Source organism: Colletotrichum fructicola (assembly GCF_000319635.2).
Source record: "Colletotrichum fructicola Nara gc5 chromosome Unknown KSG_Nara_v1_contig08, whole genome shotgun sequence".
NCBI classification, from domain to species: Eukaryota; Fungi; Ascomycota; class Sordariomycetes; order Glomerellales; family Glomerellaceae; genus Colletotrichum; species Colletotrichum fructicola.
In genome coordinates, this window is record NW_027094058.1 from 2295756 (window position 1) to 2323672 (window position 27917).

At 55.2% G+C, this 27917-nt stretch overlaps 5 protein-coding genes across 5 annotated transcripts; 1 reads left to right on the forward strand and 4 right to left on the reverse strand.

The window, feature by feature from the left end:
• Positions 1-918: 918 nt before the first annotated feature.
• CGGC5_v013714 (uncharacterized protein) lies at positions 919-8204 on the reverse strand (the record flags this gene model as incomplete). The annotated part of the gene is made up of 4 exons (XM_066152966.1): positions 919-3326; positions 3452-4561; positions 4634-7760; positions 8040-8204. The coding sequence occupies 4 exons, from the start codon at positions 8202-8204 to the stop codon at positions 919-921; spliced, it is 6810 nt and encodes a 2269-aa protein (XP_066007747.1).
• A 6970-nt stretch (positions 8205-15174) lies between these two features.
• On the forward strand, positions 15175-15735 carry CGGC5_v013715 (uncharacterized protein; the record flags this gene model as incomplete). Its single annotated transcript, XM_032023442.1, has 1 exon — positions 15175-15735. One exon carries the CDS (start codon positions 15175-15177, stop codon positions 15733-15735), a length of 561 nt encoding a protein of 186 aa, XP_031879861.1.
• Positions 15736-15982: 247 nt separating this feature from the next.
• TOXD-0 (Protein TOXD) lies at positions 15983-17175 on the reverse strand (the record flags this gene model as incomplete). The annotated part of the gene is made up of 3 exons (XM_032023441.1): positions 15983-16639; positions 16707-16836; positions 16898-17175. 3 exons carry the CDS (start codon positions 17173-17175, stop codon positions 15983-15985), a joined length of 1065 nt encoding a protein of 354 aa, XP_031879860.1.
• A 1112-nt stretch (positions 17176-18287) lies between these two features.
• Positions 18288-20388, reverse strand: crzA (C2H2 finger domain transcription factor crzA; the record flags this gene model as incomplete). The annotated part of the gene is made up of 2 exons (XM_032023440.1): positions 18288-19240; positions 19293-20388. 2 exons carry the CDS (start codon positions 20386-20388, stop codon positions 18288-18290), a joined length of 2049 nt encoding a protein of 682 aa, XP_031879858.1.
• A 5777-nt stretch (positions 20389-26165) lies between these two features.
• On the reverse strand, positions 26166-27435 carry CGGC5_v013718 (Alternative oxidase; the record flags this gene model as incomplete). The annotated part of the gene is made up of 4 exons (XM_032023439.1): positions 26166-26311; positions 26370-26701; positions 26770-26863; positions 26937-27435. The coding sequence occupies 4 exons, from the start codon at positions 27433-27435 to the stop codon at positions 26166-26168; spliced, it is 1071 nt and encodes a 356-aa protein (XP_031879857.1).
• Between the last annotated feature and the right edge of the window lie 482 nt (positions 27436-27917).

A 27917-nucleotide genomic window follows, 5' to 3' on the forward strand; every position in this document is an offset into this window, starting at 1 on the left:
CCCTCAAGGACGGCCGGTCGGTTGGTCTCTTCGTGCATGTATGGCAGTAGCAAGCGGGAGTGGATCTGATTTGGAGCTTCGAGAGCTATTCGTACCCGACCAAGCCCATCCCTATCCTGGCCCCTCCATCCAGAAACAAGGTCCGCTCCGTGCCGCAGAGGCTGACCATCCGCCACACCACACTGGATGTTTCCTCAACCCCTCACAAAACACAGAGCATCAATCAGATTCCGCAGTGGCATGTCTTGCTCGGCCTATGAATCCCCTCTCTTCTCCCCTCTCCACCAGCGCGGGCCAGCGCCCCTCCAATCCACATGCCCATCTCTGCACAGTCCCCAATTCCGTCCAGTCACACAAATCCACGACATACAACGAAGGCAGCTAATCACATGTGATGACGGAGCTCGCGCTTTGCTCTTGGGCAATGGAGAATAGCAGCAGATCCGCTGAAAAGGAAAAAAAAAAATAATATTTCTCACACGTTTCCCCGGGTATAACTATGCTACGCTATGTTGGGTGTGTGCGCACGCGCTGTGTGTGTAGTGTTGACAGAGAGAGTGTATGTGTATCTGCAAATTCCCTACTCCTTTGGCCTCCTTCAAGGTCCGTATGCTAGTAATCCTGAGCCTCCGCAAGCAATGCACTGAATTTCCGATCCCAAGGAGATGATACAATCCGACAGTATATGTTTCATGGTTTTTTGTTCTTTCTCACACGCTTAGAAAAAGGCGTCGCAACAATAATTTGGCCGTTTCTTGGTAAGATGGATTGGGGGTATATGTCGGTGATGTCGTGGGAAGAAATATACTGAAGATAAATAGCAGAAAAAATCAAGACAAGACTCAAAATCAAAATCAAAATAAAACACATCGCACGCTTTCGTCACTCGGTAACATCCATTCATACAGACATGTCGTATCATCCAGTCCACTTCCGCCACCAACTGCTGCGGGGCGTGGCATCGGAGAACATGGCCTGCCGACGGCGCTCATCACTACCTTCGGAGCCGCCGCCAGCATATCGCCGCTCACGCTCTTCACGACGGGCTTTGCGGCGGCGATCGTCAGCCTCGTCGGCGGTACCTTCTTCGTACCGGGCCCGACGACGGCGTTCTCGTCGCTCGCGGCGCATCTCGTCCTCTGTCATCGGGATGGCCTCCGCCTGACCACCGTCTTCCGGGGGAGGGCCTGCATCGGTATGCTCCTTGACCCACGATGAGGTACCGGAATGAGGCCAGGCGGGCTTCATTTCCTCGTCACGCCTGTATCTATGGCGGGACGAGGCGAGGCCTTCGTCACCGGATTCTCGGGTGGACCGCCTGCGACTACCGCGATGGCGGACTTCTTCGCCATCCGTCTCCGCGGCGGCGCGAGCAGCACGTCGTTCTTCCCGCCTGATTCTTCGGGCCTCGTCTTCGTCGATCGCTGCCGCGTCGCGCTCCTCGCGGGCACGGCGGCGTTCTTCTCGGGCCGCTCTCCTGGCCTCCGCGTCTGCCTCTGCAGCGGCGGCAGCCTCACGTTCTTTGCGACGACGTCGTCGCTCAGCTCGCTCAGCCTCGCGGTCATCCGCAGCTCTGCGCTCTTCCTCTTCGCGCTGGCGTGCTGCGCGGCGCTCTGCGCGTCTGGCTTCCTTTTCATCGCGGCGGCGAGCTTCCGCGTCATCTTCTTCTCGCCGACGACGACGCTCACGTCTTGCCTCGTCTTTGGCACGTCGAGCCTCATCCTCATCTTGCTCGACAATACCAGCAGCCTCAGCTTCCCGTGCGGCACGGCGGGCGCGACGAGCAGCGCGACGCGCCTCCTGGTCCATGTCCGTCATTGCTACGGCTTCCGCCTCTTCAGCGTCAGCAGCGGAGCCCTTGCGGCGGTGCTGCCGTCTGGTGTCATCGTCGGTTGCATATGTATGTCGCCTGCGCGGTGGTTCTGGGCGGTCCGGCTTGGGTGTTCTTAGGCCGAACAGACCACCAAGGCCCTTCTTGGCACTTGAGCTGGATCGCTTCATGGGTGGCGGCTCAGGAACATCGGGCGTCGCGAAATCATCAGGATATCTTTGACGTCGGCGGGAGGACTTTGGGGGGCTGATGTCTTCCCCATCCCCATTTGCTCCCATCATGACAACGTCTTCGTCGCGCCTGCGACGCCGACTGCTGGATTTATCGACGCCGAGCACTTTGGCCGCCTTGGAGGACATCGGGGGCGCTTCCTCTGGAGGCGGGGACATCAAGCCACTGGCATCAACCGAGTGTCGACGCGACGGATGTCCGGACCCAAGCCGCCGATCCCGAGTGGAGGTTGAGCGAGAAATGGGTGGCGTGCTAAACATGGACGTCAGCTTCGGCCGTGCTGGCGCCGGCGCTTCGACGGAACGGTCGGCCTTATCGGAGCTCGAGCCCTTGGAAGAGCTCTTGGTCCCCTGTTTTTCCGCAGAAGCGTGTTTTCTCTCCCGCCTCTCGGACTTGGACTTCCTTTCCCTGTCGCGATCACGATCTCGGTCCCGGTCTCCGTCCCTGTCACGAGAGTTGGAAGCCGCCCACGTGCCCCACGAACCGGAACCCTCGCGGCTAATCTTGGTTCGGTCTTTCCTGGAAGATTTTGGCTCAGGAGGAGAAACAACCTCGATCTCCTCGGCAGGAGGCTGTTCTTCAGGCTCTTCCACTTCGGGGTCTTCAACCACTTCAGGATCTTGAGGCTCTTCCGGCTCGTCGACAGGAGGCGCTTCGGGCACTGCAGGAGGAGGTGGCGGCGCCGGAGGCGGGGGTATATCCTCGGCGAGAAGGTACTTGTCCTTGTTTTTCTTCTTCTTCTTTTTCTTCTCCATAGGCGGCGCCTCAATTACCTCAATGATTTCGTTCTCGTCCTCTTCGGCAGGAAACGCGCCAGGAGGTTCTGAGGACTTGTTCTCGTCAGCGTCAGCGTCAACTACGACCGGTTCCTCAGCTTCAGGATCTGGTTCAGGTTCAGGCGGCGGCGGCGGCGGAGGTGGTGGTGCGGCTGCTGCTTCAGCTTCGAGGCGCTTCTTCTCCTTCCTCAGTCGCTTTCTTTCCTCCTTCGTCAGCGGAGGCGGAGGGACTGGCTCCGGTTCTGGTTCGGGTTCCGGCTCTGGTTCCGGCTCCGGCTCCGGCTCAGGCTCTTCTTCGACAATTGGTTCCGGCTCGTCCTCTGGTTCTTCTGGCGGCGGCGATGGCGGTTTGGCTTCGAATGCTTTCAATCTGTCAGCGATCTTGCTTCCCTTAGCCTTACGAGCCGTAGACGGCTGCATCCAGGTCGAGGCGTCGTTGCTTATGGCGGAAGACGTGTTGTTGTCATTCCAATCGTTGCTCGCACCTTCTAAACAAAGATGAGTCAGCACTGTAACACGGTGGGATGCATCTCATTTCAATAGTCTCGATGAGGCTTGGTGGTGTGCTGGAGTGGTGTGAAGGGGAAATTGGGGGTTGCCTGAGGCCACTTACCATTTTTGGACGCTTTCTTGCCGCCAAGTCCCCAGAAACTGAAGGCATCGAAGGCAGCCTTGGGTTGCAGAATTGGCGGTGATACCGGAGGCGGAGGTGGTGAAGCGGGTTCGGCATCGGCCAGAAGCTCCTCCACTTGCTCCTCGGTGAGTTCAATGTCGCCAAGCTCGTCGTCCTCGTCGATGTCGTCGATGACATCTTCAGGCTCCTCCTCCTGCTCAACTTCCTCTTCTTCTACCTTTGCCTTTTCCTTGTCCTTATCCTTCTTGTCTTTCTTATCCTTCTTTTTGTCCTTCTTATCCTTCTTTTCCCTCTCTTTCTCTTTCTCCCTTTCCCTCTCCCTCTCCCTCTCTTTCTCCTTCTCCTTTTCCCTAGACTTGGACTTGGACTTGGACTCCTTCTCCGACTTGAAACTCTTCTTGGACTTCTTGGCCGCTTCCTCGGCCTCCTCTCGCTCTCGGGCTGCCTCTTCCTCGGCCTCCTTAGCCGCGGCTTCCTCGGCCTCCCTGGCGGCTTGCTCTTCAGCCTCTTGAGCTAGGCGCTCTTCCTCCTCGATGCGGGCAGCCTCTTCAGCTTCTGCGGCAGCTGCAGCTTCCGCTTCCGCGGCCGCTTGGTCCGCATTCCGTTGGTCGATGGCCTCCTTCAACCGATCGTAGGCTGCTTGATCTTTTTTCGTCAATTTGCCCTTTTTGAGCTTCTTAGCCTCCAGAGCCGCAAAAAGGTCTTCTTCTTCGGCGATCCTTGCCGCCTCCGCCGCAGCTTTCTCGGCTTCCTCCTCCTCAATGCGAGCTTTCTCGGCAGCTTCTTCTTCCTCAATCCGGGCTTTCTCGGCAGCTTCGGCAGCGGCGGCCTCTTCCGCTTCTTGAGCAAGGCGCTCCTCCTCTTCCCTGGCGGCTTGCTCGGCGGCTTCTTCCTCTTCTCTCGCCTTCCGCGCGGCCTCCTCCTTCTCGGCCTTCTTCTTCTCCTTTTCAAGCTTCTTCAGCTCCTTCTCGCTCAGCTTGGGCTCTTTCTTGGACTTCTCCTTGTCCTTGTCCTTTTCTTTGTCCTTAGACTTGGACTTGGACGAAGTCAAGTCACCCCAGAAGCTGGATTTGTCTGGTTCTGGTTCTGCTTCAGGCTCAGTCAGGTCCATTGTGGGAGGGGTAGGAGCTGGCGGTGGAGGGTCGGCAAGTCTGTCCTTACGGTTCTTGTTCTTCTTCTTCGAGGAACCCCAGGCGGCCCAGTCATCGTCGTCGCCTTTATCCTTGGTTTCCTCGACGGAATCTGGCTGCATAAAATCCAGGCTTGGCTCTTCGTCCATGACTTCCACGGGCTCGTTGTTAGACTTGTCCTTCTTCTTCTTCTTCTTGGACGACGTGCCCCAGATATCGTCCACCGGCTCCTCAATAGCGTCCGGTTTCATGGAGGCCTCGATTTCAGCGTCACCCTTCTTCTTCTTGTCTTTCTTACCACCAGTCATCCAAGAGCTGAAGAAGCCGTCGCCACCAGTGTCTTCGAGCGGATCAGAAACATCGGGAACAGCAGGAGGTGCCTCTTCTGCGGGGGTTGGCTCGTCTTCCTCAAGTTGAACCAGGGCCATGGCATCGTCCTTCTTCTTCTTCTTTTTGTCCTTCTTCTGGCCCCAATCGGCCCATTCATCCTCGGCCGGAGGCTCTTCTGCGGGTGCAACTTCTTTGCTCTTCTTCTTCTTCTCTTTATCCTTCTCTTTCTCTTTATCCTTCTCCTTTTCCTTTTCCTTATCTTTCTTAGAAGAGCCCCAGATGCCCCAGGAGTCTGACGCTTTTTCCTCGGCCTCTTTCTTCTTCTTCTTGTCCTTCTTAGAGTCAAGACCGGTGAAGAAATTGTCATCGTCCTTCTTCTCGCTCCTGGCTGACTCGGGCTCTGCCTCAGCTTCTGCAGCTTTCTTCTTTTTCTTGTCCTTCTTAGAAAGGCCAAAGCCCCAGTCGTCCTCAACAGCGGGCTCTGGCTCCGGCTCCGGCTCTGCCTCTGGTTCAGGAGTAGGTGGGTCAGGAGCTGGCTCGGGAACAGGTTCCGGTTCAGGTTCCGCAAGCTTGCCCTTCTTCTTCTTCTTGTCTTTCTTGGTGGTTATGCTAGCCCAGAAGTCGTCTTCTGCTGGTTTTTCGGGTTCGGGCTCGGGTTCAGGCTCGGGTTCAGGCTCAGGTTCCGGTTCCTTTGGCGGCTCTGGATCGGCAAGAAGTCCCTTTTTCTTCTTCTTCTTATCAGTCTTAGATAACCCAGCGAAGCTCCAAGGGTCGTCCTTCTTCTCCGGCTCTGGTTCAGGCTCAGGCACAGGTTCCGGTTCAGGCTCCGGTTCAGGCTCTGGAGGGGGTTCCGGCTCGGCAAGAAGGCCCTTCTTCTTCTTCTTTTTGTCGGTCTTTGACAAGCTCGCGAAACTCCAGGGATCGTCTTTCTTCTCCGGTTCTGGCTCGGGCTCAGGAGCTGGAGGTGGTGGTGGAGGCAAGGGTTCGGGTTCGGGCTCAGGTTCACTCTTCCCTTTCTTCTTTTTCTTGCTCTTTGTGGTGATGCCCCATCCGAAATCATCAACTGGGTCGGGTTCCGGCGCTGGCTCCGGCTCCGGTTCCGGAATTGGATCTGGTTCTTTCGCAGCCTCGGCCTCGGCGGCGTCAGCAGCGGCTTGTTCCGCGGCCAGTGCTGCTGCCGCCATCTCGGCCTTCTTCTTCTTCTTCTGCGTTTTTGATAAGCCAGCAAATGGGTCTTCTTCCACCTTTGGAGGTTCTGGCTCGGGCTCCGGTACTGGTTCTGGCTCTGGCTCTGGTTCGGGCTCTGGTTCGGGCTCTGGCTCAGCAAGCAGACCTTTCTTCTTCTTCTTTTTGTCCGTCTTGCTTGGTGGCGTCCCCCAGCTCCATGGGTCAGCTGCCGCCGCTGGAGGAGGATCTGGAGCAGGTTCAGGGATGAACTGTGGTGGTTCAGGTTCCTCCTTTGCCTTTTTATTATTCATGCCCCAGGAGTCCCATATGTCATCTTGCTTGGGAGGATCCGGAACCGGTTGCGGTTCTGGGTCAAGAAGTAGGCCTTTCTTCTTCTTCTTCTTTTCCGTCTTGGAAAGAGGAGTTGAAAGTGCCCAAGGGTCGTCCTTCTTCTCTGGCTCTGGTTCTGGTTCTGGTTCCTTTGGTGGCTCCGGGTCGGCCTTGCCCTTCTTCTTACCTGTAGTGCCCCATCCCCATGGATCGTCGGCTGGTGGTTCTTCCTTCTTTTCTTCTGGTAAAGGATCCCAGATATTGGTCTTCTTCTTCGTCTTCTTATCCTTCTTAGAAGTCGCAAAAGAGCCCCATGGGTCCTCCTCCTCCTTCCTCTCAGGTTCGGGGGCAGGCGGGGGAGGTGTTGGCTCGGGCTCGGCCTTCTCGTCGCCAAAACTGAATCCCAGACTATTCAGCTTCTTCTTTGGTTTTGCAGTGCTGAGGCCCCAAGGGTTTGCGTCTTCCTTTTCAGTAGAGACCGCTGAAACCGGGCTTTTACTCCCCCAATTCAGACCCCAAGAGCTGGCAAGTCCGGCGCCCCACGTACCCAGTCCTCCACCAACACCCAAGCCGCCAAGACCTCCTGGTTTGTTGCCGTTGCCGTTGCCGTTGCCGTTGCTATTGCTGTTGCTGTTGGTATTACTGTTCGTTGTACCAAAATTAAGATCAAGTCCGCCGCCGTTGCCGCCACCTCCGTGATCGTCTAGTTTGATGTCTTGGAAGGAGTCCATGGGAATCGACGGGGCATCATCGGCAATGCCCTTCTTGGTTTTCTTCTTGGTCTTTGTGGCCGCAAAACCCCAACCGTCGTCTTCTGGGGGCGGTTCTTCGGCAGGCGGTGTTGGCTTGTCCTTGTCCTTGTCACCGCCGTCGCCATCACCAGCCGCACCACCATCGTCCTTGGGCGCTTCGCCTCCCTGGTCACCTCCGTCTCCGGCGCCTTCATCGTCCTTCTTAGCGTCGTCATCATTACTATTGTTCGTCGGAGCCTTGGCAGGGGCCTTCTTTTTCTTCTTTGCCGCCTGCATGAAGCCTTCCTCCGAACCAAAGTCGATGAGGAAATCGTGCGTCGGATCTCGAAAGATGGAATCCTTGCCGCGCCGCTCCCGTGTGTCTGTGCTCGAGGCTTGAGGTCGGACGAAGAATGAGAAGTCTGAGGGTTGTCGGTTTGCGAATCCGCCAGAGCCCGTCGGGTCCATGACTTGTTCTGATGATTCAGATGCTTCGGATGGTGGGTTTACATGTCGTGACCATCGCGGACCGTAATCTGGTACTTTCAGCGGGCTCGAGGTGCTGGTGTTGATTCTGATGGTTCGGCGATAGGATGAGGTCTAGGAATGTCAGCGGATCAGCTTAGTCTACATGTTCATCTGATGACTGAGGCGTGTTAGTGGAATGCGGGAAGGGGGGGTAAGGCGGCATGCGCTGAGCAGCCCCCCCCTCCCCTCTCCGATTCCCCCGTTGGACTCGTAAGTTTCTCCAAACGGCTACGGCGCTGGTAGCCGTTGGGTTTAAACCGAACTTTGGAGGCGTCGGCGCTGGAACGACGCCGTCGCCCACAAATTTGGAGCAAAAACAATGACGAAGGACGAAAATGATTCGGGTCATACCTGTGGTTTTTGCCAGGCGGTTTCCCATGCGCAGGCGATGATGCGCATGCGAACGCGTACATCTTCTTCATCCCAGCTAGTCCTCGAGTGCTGTGTTGTTCTCCAACAATGGGCGTCGTTTGCCCAGTTTCCTGGAAAGGACGCCGAAACCGTGGCCGCAGCCATGTTGGGAATTGTTGCTCGTGGTGCAGCTTCCTGTGCGAAAAATCATGGAAGCTGCGCCGGCTTTTGGAGGAATCGATGAAGATGAAGATGGGCACGTGGGAAGGTGGTCGCTGTCGTCGTTTCGTTTTCGTTGGAGGGGTATCGGTGAGGGGCAGCGGTTTGCGCACGCGGAAGTATGAGGCAGGCAATCGCAGCGATGAAACGGAAGACGGGTTGGTTGTGCGAGGGGAGAGTCTGCAGATGTGCGGTCTCAGGGATTCGTATGACCGGAGCGAAGTGAGACTGGAACAGAGGTTGCGCAAGTTAGTAAAGTTGTTTGCGATTGTGACTGAGGTGGTGGAAGTATCCGTAAATGCGCGGGCTGGGGGGAGATCGGCTCGGCTGGCAGAAAAAGGGACGGGGGCCGCTACGCGCAGCGCAGCATGGCGCCAGGGTCCTGGGAGGGAGGTGAGGGACGGGAATGGAATGAAAGAATGACGGAGGAGAGGTGCCACAGGGCGAAATAGTAATACCTCAGAAGTCCAGGTCGCCGGCCGCTTCACTTGTCCCTACCTAGGCACCTAATAAGTAAGTAGTTGGTTAATTACCTACCTTATGCTACCAAGCAGCCCAGGCTAAAGATAGGTAGGCTGGAGAATGCCTTCTGTGGTCGATAACGAGCCAGTTGTGAGCGATAGCAGGGATGGAGCTTTTGGTGTTACACCTCAAAAGACGGCCGTCGCCACTGTTTCGCTCGCCAAAAAGTGCCAGTCTGACCGCGCTGAAAGAAGTCAATTCGTCGTTCAAGTCTCTTTTTTTTTCTTCTTGCTCTCGTCTAACACTCTCAGTGGCTCTCCTATCTTCTTCCTCGTGAGCCTCTCTGACTGACTGAGGGAGGTGAGGTCGAGTCATATAGGAGAAGAAACGGAGCAATAGGAAGGCTGGAGACGGTCCGGAAAGAAGATTCTTACAAGCCACTTGCTGCACAGGGAGCCAATGGCCCGTCGCGTCGTTGCTGGATCGTCGCGGCGAGGCGAATTGGAGGATGACAATGTTGCAGACCGCCAGTATCTTGCAGCACCACGCACGCAGGCAACACACCCGCTGGTGCTGGGAGGAGGCTTTTGTCTGGCTCGGTGCCGGATATCGTAGGCCTGCACGTCGAGTTGAACGGTTGACTTCGTCGTTGGTCAGGGTTGAAACGATGCAATGCGTAGGATTCGGGGTCGTAACGCATGCGCCGCCGGCGTTGGTCGATGATGGGACTGCGCTGTCTTCCCTTCCCCTCCTGCTCTGCGCGTCTTGTTGTTCTGTCCAGGAGCCTCGTCGTGCCATGCAACAGAGCCAGAAAGGGACACGGTCAAAGCAGGGGTGGATCAAATGAATGCTGGTGGTGCCGTCCAGTCGTCGTGAAGATTATGAAGGCTTGTTGATGTACGAGAGGAGGAGGAAACTCCCTTGATCAGCAGGAGCCATACATAGCATGAAGCAAGTTGAGGTAAGGTAAGGTATGTCGGAGTAATAATTATGGATATGGATGCTGGATGTACGTCGTTGCGATCCATCTGCCCAGCCATCCGTCCTATCATGTCCAATCCGAATCATCAATGAGTGAGTCTCCTCTGCTGTCTCCCGGCTGTTGCTCCTCAGCGTCGTCCCGCTCCCCTCGCATGGCCCATCATCCATGATACCAAGCACTGCATACAGTAGATGCGAGGAGGGAGGTGCCACAGTCGGCAAGAGCGCAACGAGCGACTCGTCCGCCAGAGGGTGTTCATCCCTGGCATCTGGGCGGGTGGAAGGGCGGGCCCGGCGATTCATTGGCTGCACAAGTGTGATGTAGTCCCTGCAAGTCCCGTCTTTTGACTCGATTCACACCACTTCGGGGGGCCCCCCTCCCCTCCCATCCAGCCTGCCGCCCAGGTGATGCCTCTTCTCCAGGATCTCATCTGCTTCAAGTGGGCGGCCATTCGGGCAGCACACACCACACCACACACACGCACCACTAGTACACTGCGGGAGTGGAACACAAAACCAAGGTCAGGAGGTTATTATCGATGCCTCTCTCAAGTTCCTGTAATGACAGACAGTAGGGTACCTTACCTTTACTTAGACAAGCAGACGGGTTGTGACGATGGCCCACGAGCTAGTTCGCGAAAAGAGCCGAGGGGAGGATGGCCGGAGGGGACGACACAACGACCAACGCCCTTGCCGCGCCCTCGCCTGTCTGCCACTTCACTTTCCTTCCTACCTTACCCAGACAGGGTACCCCAATGCCACCTGCTCTTGGGCCGGTATCCGCACCTTAATTGCTTCTGACTGTCGTCTCTGGACTTCGGTTCCTAGACTAAGCAACAAGCTGGACCCTACCTTACCCAATGCACGCAACGGCTGGTTATTCCAACCTTCTTCCCTGTGACGGGCAGTGAGCTGCCAGCACCGTGTCATGGGTTGTCGCTGCAACACTTGTTTGTTGCCCTCCTCAGCACTGCGATGTTCCATGTTGCTCATCATGACGCCTCACGTTACACTCTCATCAACCCCTCCAAAAGGAGCCCGCCAGCCCAAGAGAAAAAGCCGCACACAAAGAAAGCAATTGTGTATCACGGCCCCCACCAGTCGACAGTCAACGGCCACTTCCCTTCTAGCTGACTGGAAATCCGTTTCACTCGCCGACAGCGCTCAATTGGCGGAAATACATGCCTCTCCAGCCACCTCGCCGCGCTCCCCCATGTACAGTGCCGTGGCAAAAAAAACGACACAATCCGGAAATCGCCGAAAAGAGCCCGCTCACGTCGACCTAGCAACGAGGATCAAAAAAATCCCAGAAATACACTTTTTGCTATAATTACCTCAAAAAAACATGAGAAAATTTATTAATTAATTCTATATTAGGTTGAGGTTATCTAGTACTTTATATACTATCCCTTAGCGTTAATAATAGGTTAAATCTATCTTAGTATTAATTTTAATAGGTTATTAACTATTTTTTATTTAATATTAAGCTAGTACTCTTTTACTACTTTAACTAAATAATTAAGAAACTCTTTATTACTCTTCTATATTTCTAAGCTTAGCTTAGCCTTATAAACTTACTATTTGAGGACTTTTTATAAGTTTTTAATAAGGTTAAGATTTAAGCTATATAAAAGCTAGTTAATTATTTAAAACGCTTATATATTAAGCTATACTATTACCTTTTTTTGCTATTTAGATAGAGGTATTATCCTACATAAATATATATAATAAAGAGTAAAGGTCTTGAAAATTCTCTTAAAGTAGTTTAAAGTATAAATTTATAATATAGCCATTCTTTTTAGTATCTAGGTCATATATTATACTTACTAGAAAGGTTTTTTTGCTATACTAAATACTAGCTTAGAATATCTATAAATAGTATATTTATTTAATATAAGGTTATATGTACTTAATATTAAGTTACTTATCCCCTATTTAGATGAAAAAATAAGTAAAATATACTTATAGTAGTTAAGTAGTTAGGATAAATATTAAGAAAGTATAATAGATTATTATAGAGCTAAATATATACTTAGCGCTAGTTATAGCTATATTTAACTAAGCACTTATTAGTAAAGTAAAAATACTTCTACTAACTTACCTAGCTTCTTATATATCTTTAAATACTATATAAGATATCTTATTATACTTTCTTTAGATAAGTAGAGGTATTATAATGCTACTTTATAAATAATACCCTACTTAAGAAGCTATTATTAAATAGTCTACTTAGAGATAGTTAGAGTAATAAATTTAATTAGATTATAAGCTAAGATAAAAAAGTTATAAGAGATTAACTATTATATATATCTTCTTATAATAGGAGTAATTAGTAGTAGCTACTTTAAGCGTATATTTAATCTAGTAGATATTTAATACTAATATTAATACGTAATACTATTTACTATATACTACGTTAAACCTATCCTAGTAGCTATATTACGCGCTAAAATACCTATAAAGCGTAGGGTTATAATAACTGTTTATTTATAAGGCGACTAGTGTTTTTTCTGATTTTTTTAAGGGCTAGGGGTTAAGGGGGATATTTTCGTAGTATGTAGAGGGTAGGGTGGTTAACGCGTAAAGTGGTGGCGCGAGAGAAAGTGTGTCGTTTTTTTTGCAGCCCTACTGTACCTACACGCCCACATCCACCCGCTAAGCATGGGCACCATGGAGAAGTGAGATGCCTCACACACTCCATACGCGCAGAGCTCGTCGTAGTCGGATACGTACGGGCACATCACTGCCATGTTGATGACAAGCAGCTTCTGCCATGCAGGCGAGTCTTCACACACCTATGTATGGCATACGAACCAACGCTATTGCCATTGTCTCTGGGCCGTGGCGGCGGAAGCGGGACGAGGCTTGCAAGGGCAAGGAAACTGAGGGAGATGCCGTCGCTCATGGAGACGTTGCCATGCGGACGACGGCTCGGCCAGCATGCTAGCTAGCATCGACGTTGATGCACCAAGCCGCTCACAATGAGGTATCGATACATGGACAACTGGGCAGCCATGCACCTGCGACCGTGGGATGACATCCGCTGGGGGTTGTATTCGTACCTGTTCGCACGGCGACATCCTGTCGGGGCTCCTGGCCAGTCTTCCCACGCCGCCGGAGCCCCATTTGGCATCTGTACGATGGACGAATGTCCTCTCGAGCCAGCGCCAGACCTGCGTCTGAATGGGTGTACTTGCAGCGCCGCTGGCTGCGCATCGGGAACTAACAGGGCCTTCATGCACACCCAAGTCTGGGCCTGTCTTGCGATGCAGGCGACACTCCTGTACTGAATCGTCTTGTCTGGTTGTCCCACCTCCAGCATTTTCTGGGCGCATCAGTCATCCACTCATCCCACGATAATCGCCCAAAGAGGCATGGCGTGTCCTTCACCGCTTCAACATCTCAAACCACGCTGGCCGAATTCGCACCAACCAGCCACGCCGAATCGCCAAGTCTACACTTTGGACGCGACGGTGGAGAAGAAATTTCAATTTCCTCCCCCTTCTCGCCGTCAATGGACACAATGAGTGCGGATATGAAGAAAGTCATTGTCCTTGAGACATGAGACATGTCATTTTGAGCGCAAGAAATGTGGTAACCCGCTCCGTGCAGCCGAGTTGGCGACGTCCTTGTGTATAGCAGACAACCCTCTCACGTTGGTTTCCACAGCTTCAGCAACAGCCTGATAGCTTGACTGCAGGCAGCTCAACCGATCATTGCCACACAGACATGAGCCCATGGATGCTCCTCGGATGAACTTTGAGTGTGATGTTGCGGCTCTTTCTGGCGGTCAGACCTGAGCCGAGAAAACGGCGAAGGCAACTTTCTGCTTCGTACCTAACCTCTGTTCAGGTTGAAACTATGGGTCGATGGGGAAGCAACTCAGCAAGTGCAGCATCACCGACTTAGTTAGCTAGCTGCAGACTGCAATTGACTCCACAAGAATCATGTCGACAACTTTTCGAATGGAGCCCGGAGTTTAATGACTCCAGCTGCAAGAAAGCTCTCCATTCCATGACGAGCATCAAGTCATCGATCCCCCAGATTACTTGGCTGTTTACCTAGCGGTCTCGGGGAAAGGGCATGTAAATCATGTTCGCGTTTAGGGATCAGAGGGTCCGCCGTGACCACAGTCCATGGCGCCCCGTTATTGAGATGCCTAACGCGGCCTCGTCCCATGCGCGTCCATGTCTCAAGTCGTTGGTTTAGACGGTGACAAAGAGCACCGGTGGCTTGGAAGAAATAAGTCTTGGACGAGACAAATCTGGGGTTGGAACTCGGGACGAGCCCGACGGCCCTTGCTTGTGACCGTGACCTTGACCGTAACCGTACCCGTTCGAAGGGGCCGTGAAGAAGAAGGATTGTTCCGCTTCCGCCGCCGGCCGGAACACGACCTACGGATACCAAGCCGCAAGAGCAACGACCCTGCATCCCCGAGTGAAAGTGGCGGTGGATAAGAGATAGCTCCTCGCGGAGCCGAGGTGAGGATGAGGTCCGGTTCGGTCAGCCTCAGCAAGCGCAGCCACAGCCACCGCCATCTCACGCCCCCCGGAGCTCCCGCCACGGGCGCAGTCACCAATTGCGGTCCCCCAGTGGAAGTGCCGACTCAGGGTCCAAGATCGGCCTGTCGTTTATCCCAGCTTGCGCCTCCCCCAAACATGGACGTTACCATAGGGCTCATTCCGAGGCATTGGCTCCTCCTCCAGGGGTTAAAATTAGTATCACAGGCTGTTTCAGCGTCTCTTCTCAGTCAACGTCGAGTATCAAGCTTGCTGCGAAATGTCATCCATTCGCCCTCAATGTCACTGAGGAGAATCGCTTCAAAATCTCACCCAATGCGCCGCGAGCCAATGCCTTCCTTCCCTTCCTTGGTGGGTGTAAGTCAGCCAGGCACTAACTGCAATTGAGTGCAACCGACTGCTAGCATCGGCAGAGCTGCCATCCGTGTTTGCGTCGGTTTGCATATGCTTGTCGACTTGCACGCGCCGCCTCCATCCTTCGGGTGACGTCGATGGTTTAGTGCCGCAGCAGGGCAAGGTCCATGCGACACTATCTCGGCATCAGGTGCACCCTTTCCTCTGCTCTTTGTTTTGGGGTTGACAACCCCTCCCCCCTCCCAAGGAGGACGTGCCATCAGACGAAACAAAAGATGCTGGCCCCCTTCGCTCATACCGTTCCTGCCTGCTGGAAAGGCAATTCAACCGTCAGTCAGGACAAGGTTCTTTCCCGGCCGCTTACACTCTGTTGGAGACAAACCACGCGGGAACCCCGCTGATCCTCGGACTACAGGGAAGGAAGCTGATTTGATCTCGACTTCACCTCGCCCTTCAGCTCGATAGTCTGTTGCCATCAGACGTTGTTCTTCTCTATCTCTATCCAGCTCTCGCTTTCGAGCCCGAGTACACTTGGGGCCATCGGTTCAACACCCCCAGCAGCTCCTCCGAGATCACCACCGGGAAACCCATCCGCCACCATGCCCGCTCACCACAATCTCACAATACGCATCCCGCTCCCCAGCATGCTACCGGCGGAGGCCGTCATCGAGACTCTCCAATCGCAGTCTCCAGCCCTCCGCCACCAGCCGCTGATAACCCGCTTCGAAAAGGTACCCGTCAGCCTCGACAGCATCGTCGACGACGACTTCTTCCTCGACACGGGCCTCAAGATCTCCTCCTATGTGGTCTACGAAAAGGTCACCGTCGTGCCGGGCATCAAGAAGGAAATCTCCTTCCCGGCCGTCCTCCAGAACATTCCCAATGGTCTCCGCGCCCGCGCCTCGGCCCCGGGCGGCGTCATTGTTCGGAGCGAGTGGCTCGTCGTGCCCCGTCCCGAGGAGCGCTGGCCGGGCGAGCACAGCTCCGGCAAGCTCGGGGGCTATGTCGACGGCGACTACGAGCTCGTGGAGAACGTCAGGGTCGAGACGAGCCGGATGCTGATGCCCCTCGTCAAGGGGCAGATGGAGGGCGCCCATCGGGAATTGTTGCGGAAGATGCTCGACGAGGTGGCGCAAAAAGTCGGCCGGTCCAAGATGTGATACGACGCAAACGGTGGGAAAAGGACATGATTTGGAAGTAGTACGATTTTTGGGTCGGCGTTGGTTGGCGAGTTCTTCTCTGTTTGTCTAGATACCACGGTCATTCATCATTCAGCGTTTTCTGTCGTCTTTGGAAAAACAAAATGAAGGACATATCCCTTCAACATTAATCCCCGTTACCTCACAACACACACCCTCCCCTCGTCGTTCCTCGTGTGCTCATTCACAGCCTCCCTTTCTGTAATTGTCAAATGGTATAAACAAGCTTGCCCGCGCTGACCTTGCCCTCCTTCAACTCCTTCAGCCCGACAATGACGCCGTCGAGTCCACTGCCGCCGCGGTTCTTGATGACGCGGATGGGCTTCAGCTTGCCCTCGGCGAGCAGCTCCCTGCTCAGCTCCCAGAAGCGCTTGCCAAATTCGTAGTTCTCCGGGACGGCGTCCCTCTTTCCGAAGTAGCCAAACTCCTCGCCGAAGACGGTGTAGTACAGGCTCATCTGCACGTCGGCGTTGGGGTTGACCTCCTGCACCTTTTTCTTGTCGACGGGCAGCAGCGTGCCGACGAGGGACGGCTTCGAGGACGACAGGGCCCTGGCAACGATCGCCGCGGACTCGTCGGTGGACTGGCAGTCCCAGGCCAGCGTGAGCGCGTCGCCCGTGTGCTTGCGGATGTCCTCGGACACGGTGGGCGACTTGTAGTCGAAGACGGCGGAGGCGCCGAGCTCCTTGAGGTAGTCGAAGTTGTGCGGGGAGGCGGTGGTGATGACGTTGTAGCCCGACAGCTTGGCGTACTGGATGCCGGAGATGCCCATGGCCGTACTGCCGCCGTAGATGAGGATGGTCTTGGGCTCCTTTGCGGGGGAGCTGGGCAGCGGGAGCTTGAGGGTCTGGTAGAGACCTTGGCCCTGGTTTTGCGTGTGTAAGTGGATGATGAATCACGGGGGAGGGGTGATAGTGAAGGGAGAGGCATACGACAGTGGTGACGGCAATACCGAGGGTGGCAGCCTCCTCGTCGGTAATGTTGTCGGGAGTCTTGATCTGGAGGTCGCCCTTGACGGCAATGTACTTGGCGAAAGCGCCGTCAATCTCCCGCAGAGCATTGCTATATGTCGTCGTAAGCCACGCAAATGGCCTCTTGTCTTATCGACCAAGAGGAAACTCACGATCCGTTGACGGGTCCGCAGATACGGTCGCCCTTCTTGAAATCCTTGGTCACTCCGGATCCGACCTCCTCCACGATACCGGCGTAGTCGCAGCCGACCCAAATGCCGACGCAGCCCGCCTTGTCCGCGAGGTCGACATGCTTCCAGTCGGTGGGGTTGATGGCCACCGCGGTCGTCTTGACCAGGATGTAATCGTCGGCGGGGAGCTTGGGGACAGGTGCGTCGACAACCTTGGCCACGCCGGCCTCGATCGTCTTGACAGCTTGGTTCTGAGCCATTGTGAAGTCTGTGTGAGTGTGAGTGAGTCGAAAGGCGGTGATGTCAGTTCACTTCCCAATTGGGTCGATATGCCGAGAGCGAAGGGTGTCTTATATAGAAAGAGCTATGCCAACCACACAAACAAAGCATGAGAGCGTTCCTGCCCCCTCCGTCGTCAGAGCTTACAAATGCTAGTCCCGCGTCCAGCCAAGCCCAAAGCGCGGGTCCTTGAGTCTCCAGCATCTGCTGCTCGGCACATTGATGGCGGGGGCGGTCAACCTCATACAAAACCACATCATAGACGGCCCCGCACCCAGAGGACGGAACGTGGCTGTCGCGCGGATCTAACACCGTTCCTGGAGTATTCCCGGTGGTCAAGCTCTACCTTCTGCTTCCCCCCCTAAAGAGCTCCCCAAAAAGCCCTTACTAGGACAGATGCCGAGGGAGTTCACCTTGTTGGCACTAAAGCTCGCAGGGCAGGGCAGGGCAGAGAGAGCTCCTCTGGCCCGGGGCCCTGCTCAACCGAAGGTTCCGTCTCGGCGCCGGCCATCTGCTTACGGCAACAGCCCATGCTGACCCTCCGTCGGGTGCTGCCCAGCCCGGCGCCGGATGCATTTGCCAGATCAGAGCTTGGCCGGCTGCAAATCGAATCGCTGCCGGACGTTGCTTGAATTCGTTGTCACTACGTAGATGGCCTTATCCGCACTGAACGATGAGCGAAAAGCCCCGCTACGACGACGATTTGGCCCCGCGGGCCCCCTCGCTGGTGATGTAACCATATCGTTATCGCCGACGGAAACCCCTCCGAGGGGCAACGCTTTGCCAAGTACATCTCACGTACAACGGAGGCCATGGTGATTTTTACTCAAGTGGAGGAGTAGAGGTGAACCTAGAATTTCATCATAATGGTATCTATAGCAACGCGTTCTAAACCCTGTAACCAGACCATCCGCTCAATGCCATCCATATCAGCGGCAATATTCGCAGTGTCCCCTTACAACAGTCGCTTGTTCATGAAGCGGTATAACACCAGGAATAAAAAAGATAAAAGACGTGTATCATAGACGATCCGTCGCACGTAGAAGTCAAGCAACAAAGCAAAAAAAAGACAGCAACCAGCCGTGTTCGAACACTACCGACCGCCGTAGTCGCTGGCGTAACCAACTTCGCCGAACCCTTGGCTCATGCCACCCTCGCCAAACCCTGTGCCGGGTCCGCTGACATAACCGCCATCGTCACCTTCGTAGTCGCTAGCTTCGAACGATGAACGGCCTGAAATGTCGTCTTCCAGGCCGCTGCTTGCGTCCGGCGCAGACCAGTTCATTTGCGCGAGTGCTGGGTACTGTGCGAGCAGTGCGGCAGGCAGCATGTACTGGCCGCTGGTATCCATAGGGTAGCCCGGCTCCATCATGGCACCTTGGGCGGCCATATTTTGCATGTTTTGCTGTTGCATCCGCTGTTCTTGCCAAGCACGTTGTCTGTCAAGCATTTCTTCGTCCAGCAAGGGTTTGATGCAGATCCGACCTGCTTCAGAACGGAAATGTCTGCCAAGCGCATCCGCACGCGCAAATCTACGGCCGCAGCCCCACTGGCCACCAGCCTTCAGATCGCCCTTGCAGACAAACTTCTTCTCTCCCGAGTGCAGCCCCTCGTGTCTCTTTCTGTCGTGCTGCCGAGCAAACGCCTTGCCGCAAACTGTACATACGAATGGACGTTCGTCTGTGTGTGTGCGCAGATGGGATCGCAAGTTGTAAGCTCTCGTGAATCGTTTCGGGCACAGCGTGCACTGGAAGGTGGCAGGATGCTTCTGCACACGTTTCGCGTTGCCGTTATCCTGGGAGTTTTGGTATTCGGGGTCTGCCAGTCTCAACGCAATGACGTTATTGGGCACCGCCGATGTCGACTGTCTTCTGCGATTGGGACTCGTGGCCTGTCGGTCGAGCGGTGAGAGTGATCGCGAGGAGTCTCTCGACAGATCGACACCCAGGTGAGGGGACAAGCTGCCTGAAGGAGTCTGGCGAACCATGCCGGGGCCGCCGCTGTTGAAAGGGTCCGTAACCGCGCGTGGACGGGATCGGGGACGGCCTGTTGCTTCTGTTAGTCACGAACGAATGGGTCAGAGTTGCAAGTCCCATACCTCGGTCAGGAGGAGTCAAGGAATCTTGATCCATGGGAGGCTTGGGGGTCTCGAAGTTGTTCGATCTTGAAGTAGGCGCAAACTCGATGTTGATAGCTGGCGCAACCTGGGGCATCTCATGTTGCTGCAGTGTCGGAAAAGCCTCCTGGCCCGCGTAGCCGTCAGCATATCCGGCATTTTGGGCAGCGAGGCCAAAGTTGGTCGGTTGGTTGAGCTCGGGCATCGTCTGGGGGAGGATGCGCGGGGAGATGGCCGGACTGTGGGAGGGGCTCCGGCCGTGCAGGTTGGGGCTGCTAAGCGCCGGGTCCGAAATTGTGAAGCTGTCGAAGCCCTGAATCTGCTGGTAAAGACCAGAGTCTTGCGGGCGCTGCATGGGCGAATGGCGCTGGTCGACCGCCTCGAAGCTGTCGGCGCTCACGAGGTTAGGCGACGGGGCGGCGGAAGAGACGTCCGAGTACTCGGACGGAGACCTCCGGTGGCCCTGAAACTGGGGTTGACTCCATTCGTTCAGCTGGTTCGGCAGCAGAGCGGCCTCGGGCCCGAGTGAGGCGTTTCTCGAGTGACCGGAAGGGGGCGACGAGAACTGGTGTTGGTTGAAGGCCGGAGACTGGTGCGCGGAGGGTGTCTGGTGGGGGTCGGGGTTGAGCAGGTGGGGAGGGGTCGGCGAGTGGTGGCTCTGAGGCATGGCCATGTTCATGTCGCCTGGGTTGAGGCTGCTCTGGTCGAAGACTCCGGTGTTGTACTGCTGCTCACCCTGAGTAGTGTTGGAGGGGAAGAGAGGAAAGTCGCCGGAGGCGAAGTTGGGGTCGAGGAAGCCGGCCGAGCTCTGGTTCGCGAAGGCGGCGGACTGGTTGAATGACTGGCCGTTCTGCTGGCCGTTCAGGAAGTTGTTATTGTTGTTGAAGGTGTTGAAGTCGGCGGAGGCGGGTCCGGAGAAGGCTTGTGTAGCTGATTGATCCAAGCCGAGGCCGAGTCCAATGTTTCCTGCGTCGGTGGGCTGAAACGGATTCGGCGATGGGGAATGCGAGGGTTGTCTTATATGAGGCTGTTGATGCCCCGCAGACGGTGAGCGACCGCGTTGGGCCTGTTGATCCATCATGTAAATGGATGCCGGGAGTCGGTAGTCGGAAGGATGGGATGCGTGTGTTGTGAGAGTGTTTGTTGCCGTCTTTAGAACTGGGCGAGGCAGTTCACAAGTCAGCCTTTCAGGCACCGCACTGCCCTGGGGCTGTGCTGACGCGCGAGAGCTGACAGACCGCACCCAACTGGCGACGGCGGGGGAGAAGCGTATGCGACGGACTGCGATTCGCTGTCGCAAAGACTTATGCGGGAACGGTAGACGTAGGCGCTTCTGGCGGATGTAACTGAACAATGCGATGGAGAGCGATGCCGAAGAGAGGACGAAAGTCGAGGGGGTTGTTTGCGGGTTTTGGAGGGGGCGTTGGAGAGAATGCGTGTCGCAGTAAGGTAGCAAGAAGAAGCGTCGGGGAGTGTGTGTGTGCGGTAAGCGGTGGTAATGAGGTAAGTAAGGCAAGTACGCAGTAGGTAGGTAGGTAGGTAGGTACCAGCGTGCCAAGGGGAGTTGAGATGGGGAAGCGAGGGACTTGGATTCCTGTCCTGTTCTGTGGGCGGGCCAGAGACCGCGGGACCGGACTGGACAGCTGGAGGACTCAGACTCAGACTCTCAGGATCAGACTCAGGACTGGCGGGACCGACTGAGAGAGACAGAGGGACAGAGAACCTCGCAGTCACTTCTAGCGGTCATTTGGGGTCTGAGGTGTGTCGGTCGGGTCCCAGTTTGCAGCGGGCAGCTGGGGGGGAACTTGGTTGGGAGGGGAAGAGGGGGGGGGAGAGGAGAGGGGTGAGGGAGGAGAGGAGAGGAGAGGGGTGGGGGAGGACAGTGGAGGGGTGCGATCAGGGTCTGGGAGACAGAGACGCGAGTGGAGAGGCAGGTGCTATGCGCGGTAAGGTACCTCACAGTGCTGGGGACTGACAGGCGACGTGGTTGGCTGAAGGGGATCCACCTGGGCGGCCCAATCTGGGTGGTGCCCACAAGGCTGTGCACGTTTGAGGATGGATCTGTCGACCGGCGCCTTTGGGAAGTCACTCAGTACCTGGCAGACGCAGTACCTGACAGTTGTGCCTGACTTTGGCACCTCGATTGGGTACCTTTTTTTGTGCGTCCAGTTCCCAGCTGAAGTGAGTATCGTACCTTCGGCGGCAGGTACCTGGCGTTGGGGTTGGGGTTGGGTTGGGGGCGGCCAAGTTGTGCGTGCTTGCTTGTCTGTTCACGTAGCACCGCTCTCTGCCCTGCTCTCTGCAACGGCGCGCTCCGACTGCCCGTTCTACTGACTGGAATGCGCCGGGCTGCTTTTGCTTTGCTTTGCTTTGCTGTGCTGTTGCTTTGGCTGCAGCTCTGCGTCTCGGCTTCTGATCCTCTGCTGCTACGGCCGCTTTGCTTCTGGTATTCGGTTGGCTGTCGTCCTTGGTGTTCAAAGAGGAGCTGTACCGGCCGCGTGTCTGTCTGCGTGGAGCGGCGAGCGAAGCGAGCGAGAAGCAATGCTATGCTGCAAGCCTAGCACCGTAAATCCAAAAATATCCTTTTCTTGTTCTTTCGGGGCCGGCAGGGATCAGGACGCGACAGCTAGGCGAATTGTCGTCGAAGCTATCGTAGCTCTCTCTGCTGTTGCTTTGCACTGCTCTCAATTGTGGGCGTGCGTTGCGTGCGTTTGCTTGCCACCTTGGCCCCGACGTCCTGCTGTCGGATGACGATCTGCTGCTGCTGCTGCTGCTGATTGTTTGTGTCCGGTTGGTCAACCTTCTGGTAGCGCTCGTTATGGCTGCGAAGAGAACAAACGGTTTGATGATGTTGTGATGTCCACGACGGGGGTGATGCCAATCAGTGGGATTCGCGAAAAGTAGATGGCGTTTCTATGCTGATATTCGTGGGAGCACGGGACGGAGGGCGCCAACAGCCATGCAGCCGTGGCGGCCGAGTGAACGACACTTCACTTTGGACTGGGGTGTCCGTGGGACGCAAATACACCCTGGAGCAAGCTTGTGACTCGCGACGGCGCGGTAATCAGTTGTGCCGGTCGGCGGCGGCGTCGGAGGTCGGGGGTCGGGGGGGTTAGGTGAGCTTGCTGCTGCTTGACCTACCTAGGTAGGTAGCTTGGTGATTTGGTGGTCGGCGTCGCGGGCATGTGGGCTGATAAACACACTTCCACTTCACAATTTCTTAATTACACACTGGCTCCCTGGCGCATGATATCTCGCCCTTCTTTCAGTTTAGACCATGGGAAACGGGCGGGAAACAGTCCGGTGCAAGAGGGGCAAAATAGGGGTCCTGTTTCGAACATGAACATATTCAAGATAATGCCATCACTTCCAAGGTGTGGCCGGGTCACACCAGGGTGTGGTGTTGGTGTTGGTACCGAGCACGGGGAAATGGATTCACAGGAGGCGGATCATTGCTTCCTGTCCTCACGAGAACGGACATCCCGTCCGTACTGTAGAATTGTGCGGCTTGTTGGCCGTACCGCCGTAGGTAGTGTAGACTCGGTGATCCAAGCGTCGATCCGCATCCTTATTCGTACAAACCCATCCATTTCATTACTGTTATGTCATGCCTGTACGCTGAGCACATGCGAATATATGACCTAGGTCTCTTCCTGTACAGCTTATTACACAGCTCACCTTGCTGACCTTAACCCAGGTAAGGCGCGCTAGGTCCCAGAGTGTCCAGAGTCCAGACTGGATCATTTCCATATTACTCTTCTGACAGTTCATATTGCTGTCTATCCCAGACCGTGGTTGTCTCCCCATCAGCCGGCCTCTGGCTGGTGGTCCGTTCCACGGCCAATGGAATCTCGACTTGCTGGTCCTACGAGTGAGTGTGTTTCTGCTTGGGCAGGCATGTACCTATGTCTGGAGATCTGTTTGGTGAGTACCTAATAACCTACTCTGTAAGATGAGGAGGTATGGTTGGTTGGTGTCCGCAAGTACTCTGTAGGTGCCTGGCCAAGCCAGGGGAAGGTTTCTGGCAATGGCACGAATACCTAGCAACTTGTAACTGAAAGTGTTAGGTTAGGCGTTTTTTTGCTTCTCCAAGTCTGCCTTGAGGTGGGTTCGTGTTTCCCCCGTCCGTGTCCACCGCCCAGCCAGCGCGCGCTGACTGCTTGACCAGACCCGATAATTTGAAATTACGCTGTTCCTCGCTTGGTCTTGGCATCTGGTTTCCCACCACCTTCCTTCACACTTCCGTGCCGCAGAGCAGAGCAGAGCAGAGCACACGCCGTCGGCACCGTGACCCCGTCCATCCATTCCCATTCCCCTTCCACCACCCTCTCACCGATCCATGGCTTTCGCATTTGCCCTGCATTTTCCCATCCTTCCCACCTCCCCTGCGCCCAGTATTGACTTCCGGCGCTGTTCACTGTCCAGTCTTGATCTCTTGGCCTGGTCCGTCATCATTCCGTGCGCGCCGCAATACCGCCAAAATTCCAACCACCTGTCATCGGTCTGTCAGTGTCACAGGCCGTCGCCCCGTCTAGACCTTGACGCCCGTAGGTATTGACAGGCCTGCTTCATCCACTTTCCACCTCCAGTATCCAGTTGATTAGACGACCTGACACGGACGAAAGAGCCCACTTGAAGCTGTGATTCGCGTCAGCATGAGATGAGAGTGGACAGCCAAACGACTGGTCTTATCAAAAACATGACACCACTAGCAACCGTTGGCTGTCCGAAAGTCTCGGGTGTCTCTGCTTAGAATAAGCACCGAATTAATGGTGACGAGAGAGGGCCACCAAATGTGGTTTGCTCATGGTGCGTCGGACTCTCGAAATGGTAGTCTACGCGCGCAGGAAGAAGATGCTGACACTTTGTCATCGCCGTTACCCTCATCAGACAGGCCGATTCGCGAGCAAGCGAGAAGGCATAGCGACTTGCAAAGCAACCCTACTCGCCTCCATGTAGCCCTGTGCAAGCCCGGCATATGCATGTTCCTCCCAGATACTGATACAGGTCGCAACGCCGAGTTCGAGTCTGTCCTCGTCTAACACATACAGAGTCCGCTGGTACCTACCGAGTAAGGTACCGTAGCTCGGCTTCGGTGACGTTTGTCCAATCAGCCCTGCTTCATCCATCTTGTCGTTTGACAGCCGCTGCAAATCGCCGGCACTGTCGCCTCGCTAGGCTGAGCCGCCGGTTTACTATCGACAGGCACAAGTCTCACCTTCCCGCGTCCAAGTGCATAGCATTGAGACGAACGTCAGATTCAACATGAACCTCACCCCTCAAATCTACATCAGCGTCACATCTCACCTAGCTTGTTCGGATGCGATCGCCCACCTGAATCACCCGCTATCCCTCCATTGCTGGCAACATTTCGCGGCCCCGGATTTCCAATGACACTTCTCGAAGGAGACCAAATGAGGCGCAATTCGTTTCGAAACAGGGCCCCCCTTCTTTGCCAGAATCACGACAACGGCCACCAGCAGCCCTGGTATCGACATTGTCGTTCGCCCGTGATTCTCAACCCCTGAGTGTCTCGCCCAACATCTCCCACGATACACGCCAGACTGCTCATGCTGCTCGGCACCTGCATCCCAGCCAGCCAATTGCAAAGCTGTTGCAGATGTAGCGCTGCAGGACGCGGAATAGCGTCTGACACAGCCACCCAAGCTTCGTGGCCCCCAATATCAGACCTGCCCCGAAATGACATCAAGCATCTGCCATCGAAAAATCCACAACGCGGCAGGAAGAAGCTTATTCGAGAAAAGGTACGAGGGACGTTTCAGGACAACCGACGTCTGTGAACTGCCTTCCTCCGCGGGCTTCTAGATTCTCCACATCGGCGAGAGGTCGGGTCCCATCCCATGCCGGGGCGGGTCTCGAGCCATTTCCCCCGCCTGCTCAAACTCCATTTTTAGAAAACATTTTTAGAAAACATTCGGGAATACGAACCGGACCGCACGCCTGGGAATGGCATGTGGTTCAAAGACGTCAAGTCAAGCTAGGAGAGATGACGATGACGACGACGACGTGTCTCGCAGACGTGTCTTTCCGGCCGTCTCGGCGCAGCAGCATTGGCACTTGCTTTTACTTTTGCCCACGTGTGGATGGCGTCTCTTGGATTCCATACTTTTCAGTTCATCAGACCACTCCGAGCGAGACTTTAGGCAGCCATAATCTGCAATAGCGCTGGGTTTGGTTCTTCGTCTGATTACATATCGTTCATCCAAAGATGAGGCGGCTTCGTCCACAGGGATCGTGCCCTCGGGTGGCTGTGCTCGTCGATCATTCTGGAGAAGAGCTGAAATCCCCCACGAACACCGAAACATTCGTCGCCCGAATCGTCACACCGACTGATGGCATGCAGCGGCAGGCGCCCGGCACTTTTGTCTTGTCTCGATGTCGTTCCCTTCTCGTCTCTCCCTCGCACAGTGGCTTAGTCTGTACCACAGCAGTGTCCCACGATCTGCCAGGAGATGGATACACCAGATATCTCGATTCGACCGCCCATGTTGGGTCCACTCTGACGGCAAGAAGCTGACTGGATCTCGCTCAGTTGTACCCCCAGTTGTGTTGGTCAAAGTCCAGCAAAGGAACCTGTTTCGGAGTTTTGAAGAAAATGGCATTCCACCAAGTCCAAAGACCGATGTCTTGCTCCCAATATTGTACAATGAGGGGGGACTGCCCTGTCTCCCGATAACGCCGTTGCGCCGGACAACCCCTCTTCTTCTAATGGTATCATCGGTCTTGTCGTCTATAATTCGCAAATCCCAAAGGAACAGAAATGTCTGGTCTCTATCCCAGATCTACACTTGCCAAACAAAGGAAAGGTGTTTTTGTTGTACAGTCAGGACATCCTCAGATGACCTCTTCCCGCTCGAAACCCTGAGCCTTCAACGCGGCGTTGGGCTTCTCGCCGTCCTTGTATTCGCTGACGAAGGGGTTCGGGTCCTCCTTCTGGTTGAGGTTACTCAGAGTGTGGTTAACGCCACGATGGACAGCCTCTGCGGTTGATATCAGTAAATGCTTTCTCCTCTTGAACTTGTACTTGATAACACATACCATCAGCTCTGATGTACATGATCAGATCCTTCATCGTCCTGTGCCCCTCTGGAATCTTCCAGTACTGCACCGCAATGTCGGGGATCTCGAACTTGGGGTCGGACCACTTGGGCAGAAGGCCCTGGTCGATCTCGTGGATACACCTGGTGTACGTGTGGACGGCCTCCTCCTCGAGATACCCGACGAAACGATGGGTGATCTTGGGCGAGACCAGGTACGATAGGAACATGCTGTTGAAGAAGACACCCTGGGCGCCGAGGATCATGGTCTTCATGAACCAGCCCGGCTCTGACATCTTCATAAAGGTCAAGAGATGCATGCGCTCGTTGAAGCTAAGCCGAAACCATGTTAGTATATCTGACTGCACCGAGAGAACATCCTTCGAGCCGCGTCTACATACCTCTCTTCCAGGAGCGTTTCGATCCAGCCATTGTCGCGCTTCATGCGCCGCAGGCTACCAAGATGACGAAGCATGCCGGCGACCATGCCCGGGACTTGAGTAACGTGTTAGTGACCTCTTCCTGCTAACATGCAAAGAACAAGGGTGGAACTATTTTGAAGGCTTACCTCCGGCAATGCTCTCGAGGAAGATGAACCGCACCAGCCATTGGGCCTCAGTGAGCGGTTTGTCGGCGGTCAACGCCGTGGTCGGGTTCTTCTTATCGACCTGCTGGTCCGCGCCCAGGCCCGTGGCTCTGTCCATGCACCACCTCGCCAGACGGACAAACTTCCACGCGGCCCAGTCGCCGACGGTGCGCGGGACGCGGTGATCCGGCACGATGTCCCGCATCTGTTGCTCCGTGTACCCCGGATGCGGCCATGCCGGCGCAGTCGTGCGGATGTGCTCCGTCTCCTTGGCGGGGAAGAAGTCCCGGAGCTGGGCGGCGGGCGTCGTCGAGAAGTTGCTGTGCTGCTGCTGCTGCTGCTGGATTCGAAGGCTTGCTGGGTAGTAAAGGGTGTGCGAGGAGGAGGCGCCGATTTTGTACGTGGTTGCTGCTGCCCGGACGAGCTGGGCTGCGCCGGTTCTAGGCGCGCAAAGTTTGGTTGATGCTCTTGATGAAAGCATGGGTAATGATATTGTAGATGCTGGTTGACTTGGAGTCGTATGAGTCTTCAGGGATTGTTGTGATGTTGTGTTGATGATGCTGTGAGTACATGGGAAGAGTGCCTGAGGAGGCTCACGGCCTCTGGCTCTTATATATCACATCTTCAAGGCAAGTCGGCGGCGGCGGTGGTGGTAGGGGTTTCGGCTGTAAGACCCATGGGATGGATACACAAACACAATGCGCAAGGAAGACAACGGTAACGGGGGCGGATTACTCAAGCCTACGAATACAGACCGGGTCAAAGACGAGGAAGAATTCTACTGTTTGCAATGCCTCAGGTCGCAGGCGTGCCCGTGACACCGGCCGGAGCTGTCCCCCGTGTCAAAGCTGAGGCTAAGTCGCCGAGAGTACGCCGGCTAGATTAGCCTCGATGCCTTGTTGCGTCCAGCTTACATTACCAGCGCTGTGGTTGACCAGGTTGACGGTTGTGACGTCTCCGATA